This window comes from Ambystoma mexicanum, chromosome 12 (assembly GCF_040938575.1).
Source record: "Ambystoma mexicanum isolate Mex_15411 chromosome 12, UKY_AmexF1_1, whole genome shotgun sequence".
Taxonomy (NCBI): domain Eukaryota; kingdom Metazoa; phylum Chordata; class Amphibia; order Caudata; family Ambystomatidae; genus Ambystoma; species Ambystoma mexicanum.
The window spans coordinates 587,566,993-587,582,634 of NC_090936.1; the positions used below are offsets into that span (position 1 = coordinate 587,566,993).

Consider the following 15,642-nt stretch of genomic DNA (forward strand, 5'->3'; position numbering starts at 1 on the left):
AGTTATCAAGTTGTCTTAAGACCTGTTCATGTGCATCCATGTCTCCGGCATCTAAATCTGTTAAAACTGGTAATTCTCTGTTTCTGTTGACCTTCAGGACCTAGTGCATGTAGCAGTAGTAGTTTTTTTTTCCGCAGACAAATCATCATGTTCCACAGTCTTTATGTAGTTTCGCCAATATTCAAGCCATTTTGGCCCTGGTACAGTCGGTTGTCCTATGATTGGGAGAAAACTCTCTGGGGGGGTGAACTGTAATTCCTTGCATTGCCATTGTGCTTCTCTGCATGCACTTGTATGTATGTCTTGAATGTACACTCCCAAAAAAACAATTGCAAAACAAATCTTTTTCTTTTATATACTGGGATGAGGAAGAGCAATGTGACTTACATCTGCATTTGTTTTGCCTGTTTCCAAGATGGCGTTGTGTAATTTTACGCTGTGAGGTTCTTTCCTCTAACCTCCCTTGTCAGCTTTGAAGCTTTACATGCGCTTACTTGTGCGCACCCTGCAATCTTTAAAACTATTACAGAGGCACTGGAGCAAAACCCTTGCCGGATGAACGGGCTTCTTTAGCTCGGCTGTGCTTACCTCATACAGTTATGTTTCCGCCCTGTCTTCCTTTATGAAACAAACCGGCAATGTCCTTTTTACACCCCTGCAGACCGGGCCGCTGCTGCAGGAACACGTGGGTCCGCTCCTCTGGCACTCGTCGCCAATTAAAGTAAGTTCAATCGTATATTTCAAGGTTAAAACAGGGCTTTATTTACAGGCAGCGGAGTCGCAACTCATTCCTCCAACGTTCCCAGCTCTCTTAAGCAACCGTCACTCCCAGAACCTCCCTCATGGAACCCTCTCCACGTTAGATGTTCTGACTCTAAGGAGTCCTGAACACAACACATACCTCCAACCCCTCTTTCAGGCCCACATTCACATTAGCTTGCACATGTTGCACTCATCACCCACATTATGTAATAGAGTAAAGGCACTTTCGAATGGATTGTGTCCTCCAACGTATTCCACATCTTTGACATATACTGTCCACAGCTGTGGACATTACATGTCAAAGATCTGGAATACGTTGGAGGAACATCCAGTTGAAAGAACTTTACCAGTTGGTAAGCAACTTGTTCTTTTCAGTGCCAGCCCCCCACATTCCCCAACTCTCCTCCCTCTACACCTCTTTGATCCCCTCGCCTTACCATAACATTGTCTGCTCAAATTTTTTTTAAAAATGCAGCTGGCTGCCACGTGCTGACTGTCTTCTACTTCAGGGTAAGTATTGTGAGGCAAGCTGGAAAGTAGTGAGTCCTCACAATCTTTCAGTGGGCACTGCAAACTAAAGACACTGTAGTAGAGGACTGTCACATGAGAGATGAGTGTAGTTATATCCAGAGGAGAGGAAGGCATGCAAGATGAAAATTCAGGTAAGTGTCAGCAATGTTTCTGTGTGTGTGATTAAAATATATTGTAATTTATTACAGGACGTTGCCATTTTGGTGAAGAAGCATGTGCCTGCAACTCTTTTGACGAACAAACCATAGTATACGGATAAAACAAATGGGATAGACAACTGGCCCAGCAGATATCCTGGTGCATAAACCATAATGTTTGGCTTCAGAGCCAACACATCCCGGGAGTGGACAACTCAACAAAGAGGCACTCGAGTACATTTTCAAGAAATGGGGCACTTCAGATATAGACATGTAAAAAGTACAAAGTACAAACTTTGAATGCCCAAGCTCTGCATCCATTTACCCACGACAAGGGTTACTTGCAATGTACTGTGGATGACATGATCAGGGTTATTTGCATACACTTTCCCCACCACCCCTGACGCCATTGTTACACAAGGTAGTACAAAACTGTTGCAGGAACATTCTAATCCTGATTGCACCAACATATGCATGACCGGTGTAGGCCCTCCCTACTACAATTGGCAGTGGCATCTCCAGACTTCAGCCAACACATAATCTGCTCACAGAAAAACAGGAGCAGCTAGCTTACTTCGACAAACTATGAACTTGGCAGCTTGGCTCTGAAAGTCATAGAGTTTGGTCATTTACAGCTATAACCTAAATGCATGGACATTCTTAGGGAGGCATGCAAACCAAACAAATGTACGTTACTTTAACAAGTGGAAACGCTTGTGGCTTAAGATACAAACAAATCCATTACTCCAACAGAGGCCATGGCCATAGATGTAGCTATCTAATTATTACATCTTTTAGAGTCCAGCCTAGTGTATTACTCACTTAAAATACACCTGGCAGCTTTAGATGCCTAACCAATATCCCAGCACAAGATTTCATGGTGCAAAATAACAGTGGTGAAATCCTTTGTTTAAGGGATAAATTGTATTCAACCACCAATTGTTAACCCTGCCCCTAATTGGTATATAAATCCTGTGCCGATTGCTTTCATGTTTTCATGTAAGTGTCTTTTCTAGCAGCAGTTAAATCAATAAGAGCAAACCAACTGTAAGCAATGAGATTTTGTCACCATTCACAAGAAAAAAGTGGTGCTCAGAACACAACAATTTTTCTCCCCTAAATACATATCAAAATTCTACATACACCAATCCATTGAACTCCCAGCTGTGCTCCAAAGACCTGTAAGTGCGCAGAAGTACGAGTCTGGCACAGTGGTGGCATGTTTGTTGGCAAAGACTTTTATTTATAAAAGTAAAAACCTATCTTGCCCTCTTTTTATGAAGGGTTGTCATACCTCAACAGAAATACTAAGGACTCTGTCAGGATGTGCAGTAAAGTAAAATCTCCACCATCCTGTGTATAAACCTATTTTCAAACGTATACAAAACTGTTCCCAAAGATCAGACTTCCCCTGCTCTCCAGCTTACAAATGTAGCACCAAGTCTGGTTCACTATCCTGCCAGACCTGACTGTAGGTTTCCAAAACACAAAACACAGTACTCTGGTATCCAGGGGTGCGGGGGGAGGCGTCTCTTCCCCTGTTCTTTCTCCAGTTCCCACATGTCACCTCGTCTGGGTCACTATTCTACCAGACTTAACTGTAGATCTTAGAATTTCAGAAAGTCTCTTCTTTTGGCAGTGGATCCTCGCCCCCTTGTTTTAGCTTGTTGCACCTCTTTCTGTCTTACATGGGGCCTGACCCCTTTAGATTATCTGGGGATCTCCCTTACTTCTCTTCGGCCTTGTGTGGGTCCTTGACACCTGTGTGCTGCTTTTGTGGGCCTCGCCAGACTTCATATGGGTCCCAGACCCTGGTGTGCTACTTCTGCGGGCCCTCTGTCAATACTTCACTTAATGAGCAATTGAACAGACTTGGTGTACTCTCCTGCCAGGTACTGCTCCACATAGAATGTTTCTTAAAGTTTGTTCCAGGTTTTATAGTTTTTCTGTTATCCCTTTCTGTCTCCCGGGATATTGGTACATGCCTCTTTAATCTGTATAGCCCCATCCGTGTCCCACCAGCCAGCCCAACACTTTCCCTACTTCTAGGGGAAATGTTGTCGTGGTCTCCAGTCTGTTCTGGGAATAGAGCGGGACTTCACTGTTGCTTACGCATTTAGCGTTCTGCTCCCAGCAGCTCTGCAGACGCAGGCTCTCTCTTGCGTCCTCGACTGCGCAGCTTCATCTTTCTTCGGCTTCGCAGACCTAGTGGAGACACTTGTGCCTCTCAAGAGCGCCTCGTCCTCTTCTCAACAGGTCTCTCACCATGGCACCAGTGTCTCGTTCCTCGCTCCTGCAGGGCTGGCTTGACAGGGTACATAGTCCTTCTTTGCCTTTTATCGTCGGAGCTGCCTCTAGTAAACTGTACTGCATATGTTGGTTGTGTGTTCGGCTTTTGCTTCTTTTGTTGATCTTCTTCGTGCCAGTGATTATATGCACTCCATCTAGGTAAGCCTCACTCTTCCTCGTCCTAGTATGTTTGATGTGAATAAAAGTCCTCTTCTCTACAGAAGTACATAGAGGTGTGGGTGGCCACAGGGGACTGGTTGGTGTGAGGAGAGACGGGACTGGAATGGGGTGGGGGTGAATACTGCGCACTCCCAAGGCTATTGTCACCGGTCCAATAGAGGGATTCCCTCCCTATGAGATCCACCCACTGAGTAGCACTGCCAGGGGGACTGTCGGGTAGCAGCCTCACCTCCCTGGCCTCATGGGAAGGGGGGTACTACATAGACTAGATGTACGACACACTGGCCCTCATTACGATTCGGCCGTAGCAACGTACCGGCACCCTTTCCGGACCAGCAGACTACAACTCTGCTTTACGGGGCCTGTGTGTCCGGCAGGTCTGACCTGCTGGGCGCAACAGCCCCGGAAAGCAGAGTTGTCACAGAAGCACCAGCACGGTTAGCAACAGTGGCTGTGTTTACGTGTCTCCACTCCAATGGAGTCCTATGGGGCTCCATGGGAATGGGGACTAACATTTTCCACCGCCCGATATCCCAGGCCACCGGGACTTGTAATGTGCCGGTGGCACCGGGAAATCAGGCGGCAGAAACAGTTTCAGTCCGGCGGCAACCTTACTGCCAGACTTGTAATGAGGCCCACTGTAATGTTTTATATGGACAGAACAAAAATAATATGGAAAACAAGGACGTTTTTTGATTACTTTGCACCCAGACAGGAGGGTACTCAAGACACTTAAGTCAGGCTTGTGAAATGGATTGGGCGATGCACTCAATAAATACTGTACTTTAGCACAAAACACACTTACTGCAACTCCCAGGGCTCATTCGACTAAAGGAATAGGAAATACTGTAGCTTGTCGCCCCCTAATGCCATCTGTAAGGCTGCAACATGGGCACCTGTAAAAGCATTTACAAAACACTACTGTATAGCTGCTCAAACAAGAGCACACTCTCCAGACTTTCAGGCAGTAATATGGAATTTGATATTTTTATGTTCAACATGTCATATCGATTGTGTTCATACCATAATATTTTATGGTGTCTGATTTTAACAATTTTGTATTGTCTGAAAGAATCACAAATTATTTGTTAGGTCTATTTTTTTGACTAAAAGTTTTTATAAAAAAAAAAAATATGGAATCTGTTTTCTGCTGTGCCACCTCCGGCCATATTATGTACTACCTGTTAGTCTAAACATAGCATGTGAATATACAGAGATTAGCAAGTACCAGAAAACAATGGTGGTTTACTCAACCTCCTAGGTACACAGAAATCAGGGGTACTTTACCTCGCTTTATAAGGGGACAATTTAGGTAAACACATAAACTATGCTTCTATGGTCACAAAGCTACGCTCTCACTTTTCACAGAAAACAAGCCATCTAAGGGCATAGGGAACGTGGCTATCCGCACATGTAGTGAAGTGTTAGTATGACGGGAATACCCCTGTTAACGCCTACTTTTATTTTGTAGGCAAACAACTAGTAATACTCTGAACCTACCAGTAGGTGGAATATACATAGCACATGACTCTAAACTGGTACACACCAGATATGATATGATAGTTTATTTATATAGCGCCTATACATAATGTGTTTCAAAGCGCTTCAAGGCAAGGGAGGGAACAAGGGAAAAAACAATAACATTCTTACAGGCCATGAACAGTAAGGATGTGAAATTAACTATTGTACTCGGCCTGACGACATTTCAGATAGTGCAGGAGCTAAGACATAGATAAGGAAGGGAGGGGAAGAGTGGGAAGGAAATGAAACAGACAGGCGACTACAATACTAGGCCGGACGACATTTCTGGTAGAGCCGGGAAAGGTGAGGGAGAGAAGTGCAGAAAGGTAGGGGAGGAATATAAGCGACTATCATACTAGGCCTGATGACATTTCAGATAGTGCTGGAGGGGGTGTGGGGAGGAAAAAACCAGTAAGGGAGGAAGAAGGAGACAGACAAGGTTGCTATCGTACTAGGTCCAGGGACAATTCTGATAGAGTAAGTTCATAGAAGAAAGTAAGGGGAGAAGATAGGACAAGGGAGAAGGGAAAGGAGGGGAGAATAGAGAGTTAGCAGTCAAAAAGAGTGGAGAAGCAAGAGGGGAGAGTGAATACAATTGCAGAAGTCAGTAGTAACACATAATGTTGCAAGCCAGGATACAAGATCAAGATCGGAACAGCATGATTCAGGGCCACCATGATTACAAGATGCAAAGGAAGTTCAGCATGAGAGTTGAGAAAGGGTGATGCACCATGAATGAATGAAGTCCATAAAAGTCAAATCCAGCATTGGCCACAAGACGGTGATGGTGAAACCAAAATGTATCAGGACAGACTCCTGCAGAAGCAGGCTTCAGTGTGGTGAGGGTGAGCGGGGTAGAAGAATTATGCAAAACAGGCAACACTTGTGTGATAGAATGGGGGGGCACAAGGGAACATCACGGGGGGACCAGAGGGAGTAACTATTACTGGATATGTAATGTTTGTCTTACAAGTAAATACTAAGATTTAGGCACAAGTAGAATGCATGGAAAATGGGGGTCTACAACACTAGGACTGTAAAGGGGGTGAAAGGGACAATCTCAATACAGGTAAATTGGTGCTTGGTTTGCTGATTTTGCTGAATTTTTCAGACCGGAAATTAGGACCATTGTCATGATTTTGAAGTTTGAAATCTAATGAATGGGAAACAAGTGGAGACTTTTGTTACTGATGATTTTGTCATTTTAACCAAGAGATAAGTTGATCTGCAGCGTTTTGGACTAGATGGGGGATTTATGTCGTCTCAGCTAAATCCCATTTCCTTTGTGGAACGGGATCAAGTGAACATGTTTTGTGTGCAGTGGTCAAGGATATGACCTTCTTAGCTAGTGAGTTGATTTGACGCATTTTATGTCTATTTCTGCATGGCAGCATTGGCGTCAGGTTGTCTCTGCGTCCCGTTTCAGTATGGTTATATTTCTGGTCCATCCACTCCATTATTGGCCACAATGTACGGTTTAATTTGTTGTTGATGCGATGGAGATGCATCGCAACTCTTCTAGTTTCCCTAGAGCGGGGGTCTCCAACCTTTACGTTAGCCAGAGCTACTTGTAGTTAATGGGCAATAGGCGGGAGCTACTGGCAAGAGCTACTGCAGTGGTGATGTCCATGAATATGAGCTTGTGTATCACGATTGTTTTGGGTGGTTTATTTGCTCTTTGTATAACAAAGGAACAATGTACTCATTTACCATGACATTTATAACTTCAAAAACCTCTTTATTTAATTATTTTATTCTTAGCTGTCTTCTAAATATTGTCAAGCATATCAGAATGTAGGAAACCAATCAAGACATTCAATGTGAAGGCTGACACTGAATGCTATCTACCAGTGTTCCGTAATCTGATGTGTAGCTTAAATAGGAACAGCACTTGGATGCTGTCAGGCGGGATCAACATTTCTATTTCAGGAAGTTGATGTTTGAAAAGGGCAGATTCACAGAGATAGGCAATCAGATTGCATGATAGTGCAGATACCCTCCATGCCATAGTGTTTGCACCTAGCTGCACACCTAACATGGCAGACATACATTCAGGACAGTTTTTAAAATCTCTTCCAACAGGAGTCACTGCGCCCTTCACAATTGCACCATCTGTAAAAGTGCATTTGTTTTTCATCATATAATTAGCAACTTTGAAGGAATTTCTCTGTAGCAGCATTTGCAGTGCAGAATTTAGTGTACCTACTGTTTAGGATCGCACAGGATTCTTTGGGAAAATGAGTTTCATAATTTGTGTAGATTATTGTAAAATTCCTCACGTTATTTTTTTCTCCCATTGTAACTTGAGCACTGTAGACCAAAGATGCACATTTTATTTTTTATGCTGGAAGCATAAACTCTCATTACGACTCTGGATGGAAATGGTACCTCATTTGCTTTTTGTTGGATGGTATGTCTGCATCTACATCCAAGATTTAATCAATGAAAGTTTATTAGTTTCTTTTGGGACTGCATTTGCAAAATCAATCTGAGGAATATTTCAATCAATGGGATATACGGTTTAAAAAATAAATCTGTGTATATTGTGTGCTTCTTTATTAAAAACTAAAATCCACTTCCAGTTTAGCATATCCCCAATTCATGCAAATTGCTCACATGCCAGTTTACAGAATTCAGCCGAGGAAAAGTAAGCCAAAGCCTGTTTTGCTGACTACCCTTGAAAACATGAACATGTGGAAACTATGTGACCAGGGTATATGCACAAAAAGTGCAAATCACAGGGATAGTATGGTTGTTGTGAGGGGCGACTTATTCCTAATGGGAGGCAACCTGCTACCCGTGTGCCCTTTTATGAAGGAGGCAGTATGACGGAGTATCTGCTGCATGACCAATGGGCCATGCCTGATTGCACCTACAGCTTTCTCAGGCATATTGGGGGCTCCAGCATCACAAAAATGGTTTAAAATGACAATTATGACATTGTTTGCAATGGCATCAGCATGTGTTTTACAGTGGCAGTGCCAGCAAAGCCCCCGTATTGTTGACCCGGCATCTATTGGAATTTTCCATGTGTTGAAGAATTACTTGTACATTGTATAGTGTTTTGGCCAATATTTAGCAAAAACGGTGCTCATGAATTGAATTTGAACATGATGCATAGAGGTTCCCCACAGATCTCTGTAGATCTCCCGGTTTGTGTACATAGCCAAAGGGGATCAACCAAATTAAATGGTGTCCCATCACCTGGCTCTCTTTCATATTCTCTCCCTGTATTCACCACCTTGTTTTGTGCAGTGCTCTGTTACGTAGTATTAGCTTTAAGCTATATTAATCCTATACATATTAAAATATATACATGCGAACCACTGCTAACTTTTCTCGCCCAATTACTTAATTCGTACTTTTGTTTTGTAAAACATAGGCTGAAAAAGAACTTGCGTCATGTTTCTTTAAGTCCTGGCATTGATGGCACATGTCATTTTACATTCCTGTTTAGTTCTATAAATATAAGTGGGCAAGCACCAGAATACAGAGCAGCTAATAATTTTTCACGTTTGCTTGATTGTAAAATTGCCTCTCGCGCTTCAATTCCTGTATTGGGACACGCATAGAGGTGGGCTCCTCCATGTCACAGCAAATTCCATCGTTACCTTAATACAATTGCGGCACTACTGCCTTAAAAGAAAGAGCTCTGTATCTTAAAATAAAAAAATGAATTCACAGGTTATTCATAAACAGCAACAAACCGCTGGATGTACCTTTTTCTTGCAAGCTGGGAATCATATGGATTTCCTTATTTCCACACACACACACACACACACAGACACACCCACACCAACAGCCTTAACACCCACCCACCCACACGCTGAGCAAAAAGCAATTACAGCTGTATCTTCATTTTCCCCATTCTGATTGAAAGCCTACAATTGCCAGCATGCAAAGAAATGCTAACTAAAATCTAAAGAAACACAGAGACTGAAACTATCACCAGCCCCCAGCTTTGTTTCACATGGCATGCAGATTTATGCACCCCTTGTCTTTCAAATCAGCCATCATTTGCACTTCTTTACATTGGCCACAAAACACATTTCCCATCTCCTCGCACCATGCACACAGCTTTTGTTTGTTTGCTTTGAAGGAAGAAGAGATGGAGGGGACAGGGAAGAGAGCTAGGGGCGTCGGACACCAAAATAAGCACACAGTACTCATTTTGGTGTCTGATGCAAGGAGCTACTGGAAAGCCTCAGTTGAGCTACCAGTGGCTCGGGAGCTATTGGTTGGAGACCCTGGTCCTAGAGGTTCCACAACTGCTTCCTGTATGCCTACCATGGCAGAAGGAGTGTCTTCAGGGAAAGGCTGCTCCGTTCAGCTAAGTTCCTGAAGAGAAGTGAAGTGCCTTTGTTAGGACTGAAATCCATTTCTGTTTTTCTTATTGCTAGCTTTGGGCATTTGCAAGACATTTTGACATCCAGACTTATTTTTGTCGACGGTTAGGCTTTTAAAAAAGTCTCATTGAAGACAAACTGCATTTTGGATGTGCTGTAAAAGGTATGACTTTCAAGACAGTGGTAATGTCAAATGCCCTATTTTGGCCCTGGGAGAATCCCCTCACCCATAAAGTGTGTCCGTCATAGTCTGGTGTCAACTCAGAACCTATGTTTTGGTTGCATCATGGTGTAGTAATTTTATCACATTAGTAGCCGCTTGATCCCTGAAAAGGAGCAAAATGGCTACGTTCTGCAAAGCAGTTATGTGCAGTTGATACGGAATGAACATCAGGCTGGAGGGGAGGGAGGCAGAGAATCTCCCAAAGTCTCTAAATGTTGACTTTCGTTAAACTGTCAAGTTTGCATGTGATTTTTTAAATTTTTTTTATTTCTTTCATTAAACAGTGATTCGTATTCAGAAGTTGAAACCAGAGTTTTATTTGGCATGCAAGTTTTGTAAAAAAAAAAGACAGATGTAGACATAGGGCCTCATTACGAGTCCGGCTGTAGCTGTGCCTGAAATAACGGCAAGCTGTTGCCGGACCCGTAATAACATTCCGCCTCCGTGATTGCTGGAATCACTGGGGCATTACAACCCCCGCGACCCGGTAATTGTGGAGGCGGAATTCTGTAATTCCCCATCCCCACGGAGTCCTATAGAACTCCCTGGGGATGGGGACCATGGAAACACTGGTTCCGTCTATAACGGAGCCGGTGTTTCCATGTCCCCCTACAAGCGGGTGGTGTTACTCTCGGCAGGTCAGACCTGGCGGGAGTGACACCTCCCGCCTGCAGGACTCGGAATCAGCCAGTCCGGAAACAATGGTGGTGGCGGATTTACCGTCACCGTTATTTCCGGACCGGCTGACTTGTAATGAGGCCCATAGACACGTAGTGATTGACAGCAAAGATAAACCTTTCAAAGCCGAGGTACTTCCCTAACCAAGTGCATATACTAAAACAATGTTACATAAATTTCACCATGGTTTGTATCTAATATGGCCAGATGCTCTCTGTGGTCCTTCTTTGTAAATGTTTTATTTGACATTTTTATACACATTATCTTGTGCTTTCTTCTCATGCCCTTATTGAGATAAACATACCGCAAATAAGCATTTCAGATCTTACTTATGTCCCCCTTTACTCCTACTCCCTCTCTTCTTGTCCCTCGAAGCATTGTTTCCCCTTGCCCTTGTTTCATGGATTTACGCTTTGACACTTAAATGGTGTTCGCTCCCACCAACTTCCCAAACTACTTTTATGTTGGTGATGTCTTGCATAGTGTTTTTGGCTCACTTTCTTATCTCCTACCTTATTCTCACTTTCCGTCCCCCTTCCCACATGCCATAGCCTCTAAGGTGATTAACACTTCCACGCTACATTCCTTGGGCTATTTGCCTTGCAGCTTTCTTGGCTTATCCCACCCCTCACCTTTATTTCCCTCTGCCCTCCATTGGTCACTGTTTCCCTTAGTGAAAATAACATCTCACTTAACTTTTGTTTTGGGCTTTTCTCTCCATGCTGAGCATCTTTTTCACCCCACCGCATCTCACACTTGTCCTTGCCATTTGAAGTCATCTGCCTTTATCCCTACTACACATCAGCAGAGCTACGATTTCTAGAAGACCTTTTTCCCCCCTCACAATAGATACATTTTTATATTCCTCCAATGAGGCTGTAACTTCACACAGCGCCAACCCACACCATAACACCTTTTTTTTGTTGAGTAATCATGGCCTTGGGACTCGGAGAACCATCCCGGCACCCCTTTCCTTTGTGAAGCCTACTTGGACCTCTTGCCTCCTAAGCCTAACTTATCCCTCCTGATGCCTTAGTAGTTGCGATACTTCCTACCCCAAGGCCTCAGCCAAATTCGAATATCTAAGAGACTTTTGCGTGGCCAGGGTTGCATTGCTGGGTTAGCCTTCACTACGTGCAGATGGGGTCTGGGGTAGGGGAACCCATGGACAGAGGGAAATGTGCTTGTTTTATGGCAGTTTCTTTCCTTTGTGCGCTTCCTGGAATATCGAGTAGGGCTTTGTCGGGACTGAGATGCAGTTGCAGATTTGTGTCGTCTTCAGAACATGAATAGCAGATGGTATTGCCAGCCAGGGTTTATCTGTGTTGACAGAGCTGTGTCTAGAGGTACTGTATGACTTGCTGACGTAGAGATGAGACTCAATATTGCTATTTTTAAATCTCTTTCCATTTCTCTCTAGGCTTTTGATCCCTCTTCCATTGAAGCTGTCCCTGCAATGCTGCCCCTCTTCACAGGTGTACCCGAGGCTCAACCACCAATCTGCATGGAAAGTGAGGGGCCACCACAGAATGTGCCATCAAAGCCAAGGGGAAAGAAGCGCCTGCCACGGCAGCCCAGGCCCCTGCTTGACAAAGAAACCGGTGCCCACCAACACAGACCAAATTCAGGTGGCAAAGTGTTAGCACGAAATAAGCTCGGAGACAAAAAGCTCCAGAAACAGGTCTCATATCAGTTCCAGGTTGGGAAGGTGCGCAAGCAGGCCCGGGCACTGGAAAGGCTGAAGCAGAACCAACAGGGTCTTAGTACCGCAGACTGGCAGAACTGTGCAGGTGGTGGTGATGATACCGAAGATGTACTCTCTCCAGTACGGCCCCGCCTAAAACACCTGCAGTCAGTGGCAGAGCTGAATAGGGCAGCCCTGGTGTCACGGCAGACAAAGGCCTTTGAAAGCTCGCAAAGGCTACAGCAGACAGAGAGCGAGGTCACTCAGGCCGAGGACACCCATGGTTTGTTGGCAAGAGATCTACCAGCTGTGACACAGGGAGAGATGGTTCCATCTTCCATCTTCCACGAGCATAGTAACCCAGAGCACATGGTCAAACTCTTGGACAGTTATGAGAAGGGCCCATCTGCTCCTCGACTGGAAAGATCAGTGTCTGAACCCAAGAAGATGCAGACAGAGAGCGAGGTCACTCAGGCCGAGGACACCCATGGTTTGTTGGCAAGAGATCTACCAGCTGTGGCACAGGGAGAGATGGTTCCATCTTCCATCTTCCATGAGCATACTAACCCAGAGCACATGGTCAGACTTTTGGACAGTGATGAGAAGGGCCCATCTGCTCCTCGACTGGAAAGATCAGTGTCTGGACCCAAGAAGATGGTGCACTGGGAAACTGTGGACAGAGCAGAGCCACCAACCTCTGAAGTCTCCAAATGTCTGGAAATAAGCCATGAGAATGGGGCAAGTTGAGAAAGAGCCAGGAGGGGCCTTTTTGGAATACAGACCAAAACCCTGTGTTTCTTGACCAATAACTTTCAATATTTTGAATCTACGGCTGCAAGTACTAGGTGCTGCACAAGAGGATGCAGACCTTGTAACCTGTGATGAGACGTCCCCCTGGAGCTGAAACAACTCAATGTTTTTGCCTGGAATTATCAATCCAATTTAAATGCTGGTGGAAAAAAATGCAAAAAGAATTGATGCAGGCAATTGGCCTGCATTAGCTTTTGCGCCAGCTGGTGAAAGGTTTTCACACTCATTTCTCTGCGTCTCCCCTTCCATGTCCCATTCTGCTCCCACATTCTCTTTACCGCTCATTGTTCCCTTTTCCGTTTCTCTTCTCTCACCCCTCTCCTGCTCAGTTTCTACTAGCACTCATTGCTCAGTCCCATCTCATCTCCGTTTCTCATGCTTCTCCTACTACTATTTCTCTTCCTGCTTTTCTTTTACCTCTCCTCATTTGCCTCACTCCCCACTCACCCTTTTTATTTGTCTCCCCTTTTCTCTGTTCCTCTGTCCTTCAAGTCCTGCTATCAGTATCATTGCTCTTTTCTCCATCTCTTTCCTTTTTCTTTCACTCACTCTTCTTCTAAAGCTGACCTTTTTGATTTCTTTTTACATTCACTTGAATTTTCCTGGCAGCATCTCATGCCTCTCTTGTTCTACATTTTGTTTTCCCCCGTCTTCCTTTCTTCCCTCTCCAACATAGTCTGTCTTGTTCCGTCTCCCCATTCACACTCCTTTCCAATGCTTCCTCCTACCTCACTCCTCCTCTCTGCCCATCTTTCCTTTTATCTGAATTCTTTTTATATCTTCAGTAATCCTTGTCCTGTGTTTTCTTTTTCCTCACTACTTCTCTCTACCTCTTCATTTGTGCTCTTTTGTCTCCCTTTCCACTACCCCTTCTCCACTGAATCTTACTTCTACCCCACCAAGACTTCTCGAGTACTTTCTCATTCAAGATATTCCATGTTTTCCTTAATCTCTCATCCGCCTACGTTTTTAATATAATTTTAACTGTGAAATGTATAACTATTGAACACTGCCTCGCACAATAGATTGCATCCAGTGGGAAAAACTGTTGATTCAATGCTTTGCCTCTCCAGGAGGTGATGTGTATAGCACTGCTTAGTCAAAATACCCGTTATTCCTGGACCTCTTTTATGAGATCACCAATCAGGTTGACAACTGGTAATTTGTACATCACCTCTGCTCAAACAACAAAGATATTTTCTAAAGGAAATGCTCCCAACCAGTGCCCTAATAGTATTTTGCCAGAAATTGTTTTGCAGATTTTCTCCATTGTTGCTTAATCAGATGCTGTATGCATACTTTGCTGTTTATGGAACATACAAATGACTCGGCTCACATTACACGGCTGGGATGGCAGAGATGGCACTGGCCCCAAGAATGTGTACACATCAGGAACAGGGGAACAAAGGAAATGTGGAATCGCAAATGATTTCCAGTGTGAGAAGACTGCACTGGTTTAGAAGAAATGCATATCTTTTAACGTATTGTTCTGCTTCAGTTATATCAAGCTGTTTTTCTATTTATGGCCAATTCTTGCTGCAAATAAACCGATCCAGTACTTACTGACCCATGGTATTTTTGTTTTTACAGCCAGGAAGTCAGCCAATGAGGATTAATCCCATAGGGACACATTGGGCATGTGAAGACAAGCGGTGTTTACTTTTAATTTAAATGATTTATAAAGTGCTTTGACAATAAATGGTAAACTCACAAATGAGATTGTTTACATGGGGATGTTAGGAGGAATCTTCCAATCATAATCAGGATTTTGGATCACTATCCTAAATATAGGTAAATGGGCAATCACTCAGGCCTCTTCTTCACGACGACAGGGAGAACCCGTCCCTTCCCCTGGCCTCTTCTTCTCTTCCCTTGAATCACCTGGTTTCCAAACCTTTGGGATAGGGATCTCAAACCAGTAAGGTTCTTTTGTGACAGTGGCAGACCTGGTTCACTACCCTACCAAGTACTGCGACGAGGAAGATGACTGATGATGGTCATCTATATTGTGACTGGTCCCAGACCCGTATTCCTTGCTTTCTTTCTTGGGGGTGCAGGGAAGGGTACTTTGCTTCTCCGGGCTTCCCTTTTTCCCCTGTTTAGCTGGGTCAGAGTATCCCACTGTTCCCTTCTGCCCCTGGCAACCATACTGGCACCCCTGTACTTTTTGGAGTCTCTCTCTGTAGTCTTTGGTTGGCCTTGGGGTCTTTCTGCTTTGGTTTTGGGCATCTGCAGTCTCCCACCGACCTCTTTCTTCAGTGTGCTGCGGCAGATCCGTAGCATGTGGTTCCCCTGGCTCGCCCAGGAAGGGTTAGGCTCTCTGTCAGGTCCTTTGAGAGGTTCTTCTGGGCTCCCCACAGTCTTCGGCGCTTGACTGGCAGGCAAAGGTCTCCCCACCCCCCACTCCCTACCCCCCCCTCCTGACAGATCCTCTGGTCCACAGCTTCTTCTACTTCTGCTTCACACTTCCTGAGTTTGTCT

The 15,642-nt window shown here is 44.4% G+C and overlaps 1 protein-coding gene across 1 annotated transcript in view; it reads left to right on the top strand.

The window, feature by feature from the left end:
* SSH3 (slingshot protein phosphatase 3) overlaps positions 1-14,727 on the top strand; it is a 496,888-nt gene extending 482,161 nt beyond the window's left edge. Inside the window, exon 14 of the mRNA XM_069628949.1 lies at positions 12,088-14,727. Coding sequence (XP_069485050.1) covers positions 12,088-13,098 — 1,011 coding nt within the window. The 3' untranslated portion in view covers positions 13,099-14,727. The remainder of the gene's footprint in view (positions 1-12,087) is intronic.
* Positions 14,728-15,642: the final 915 nt, after the last annotated feature.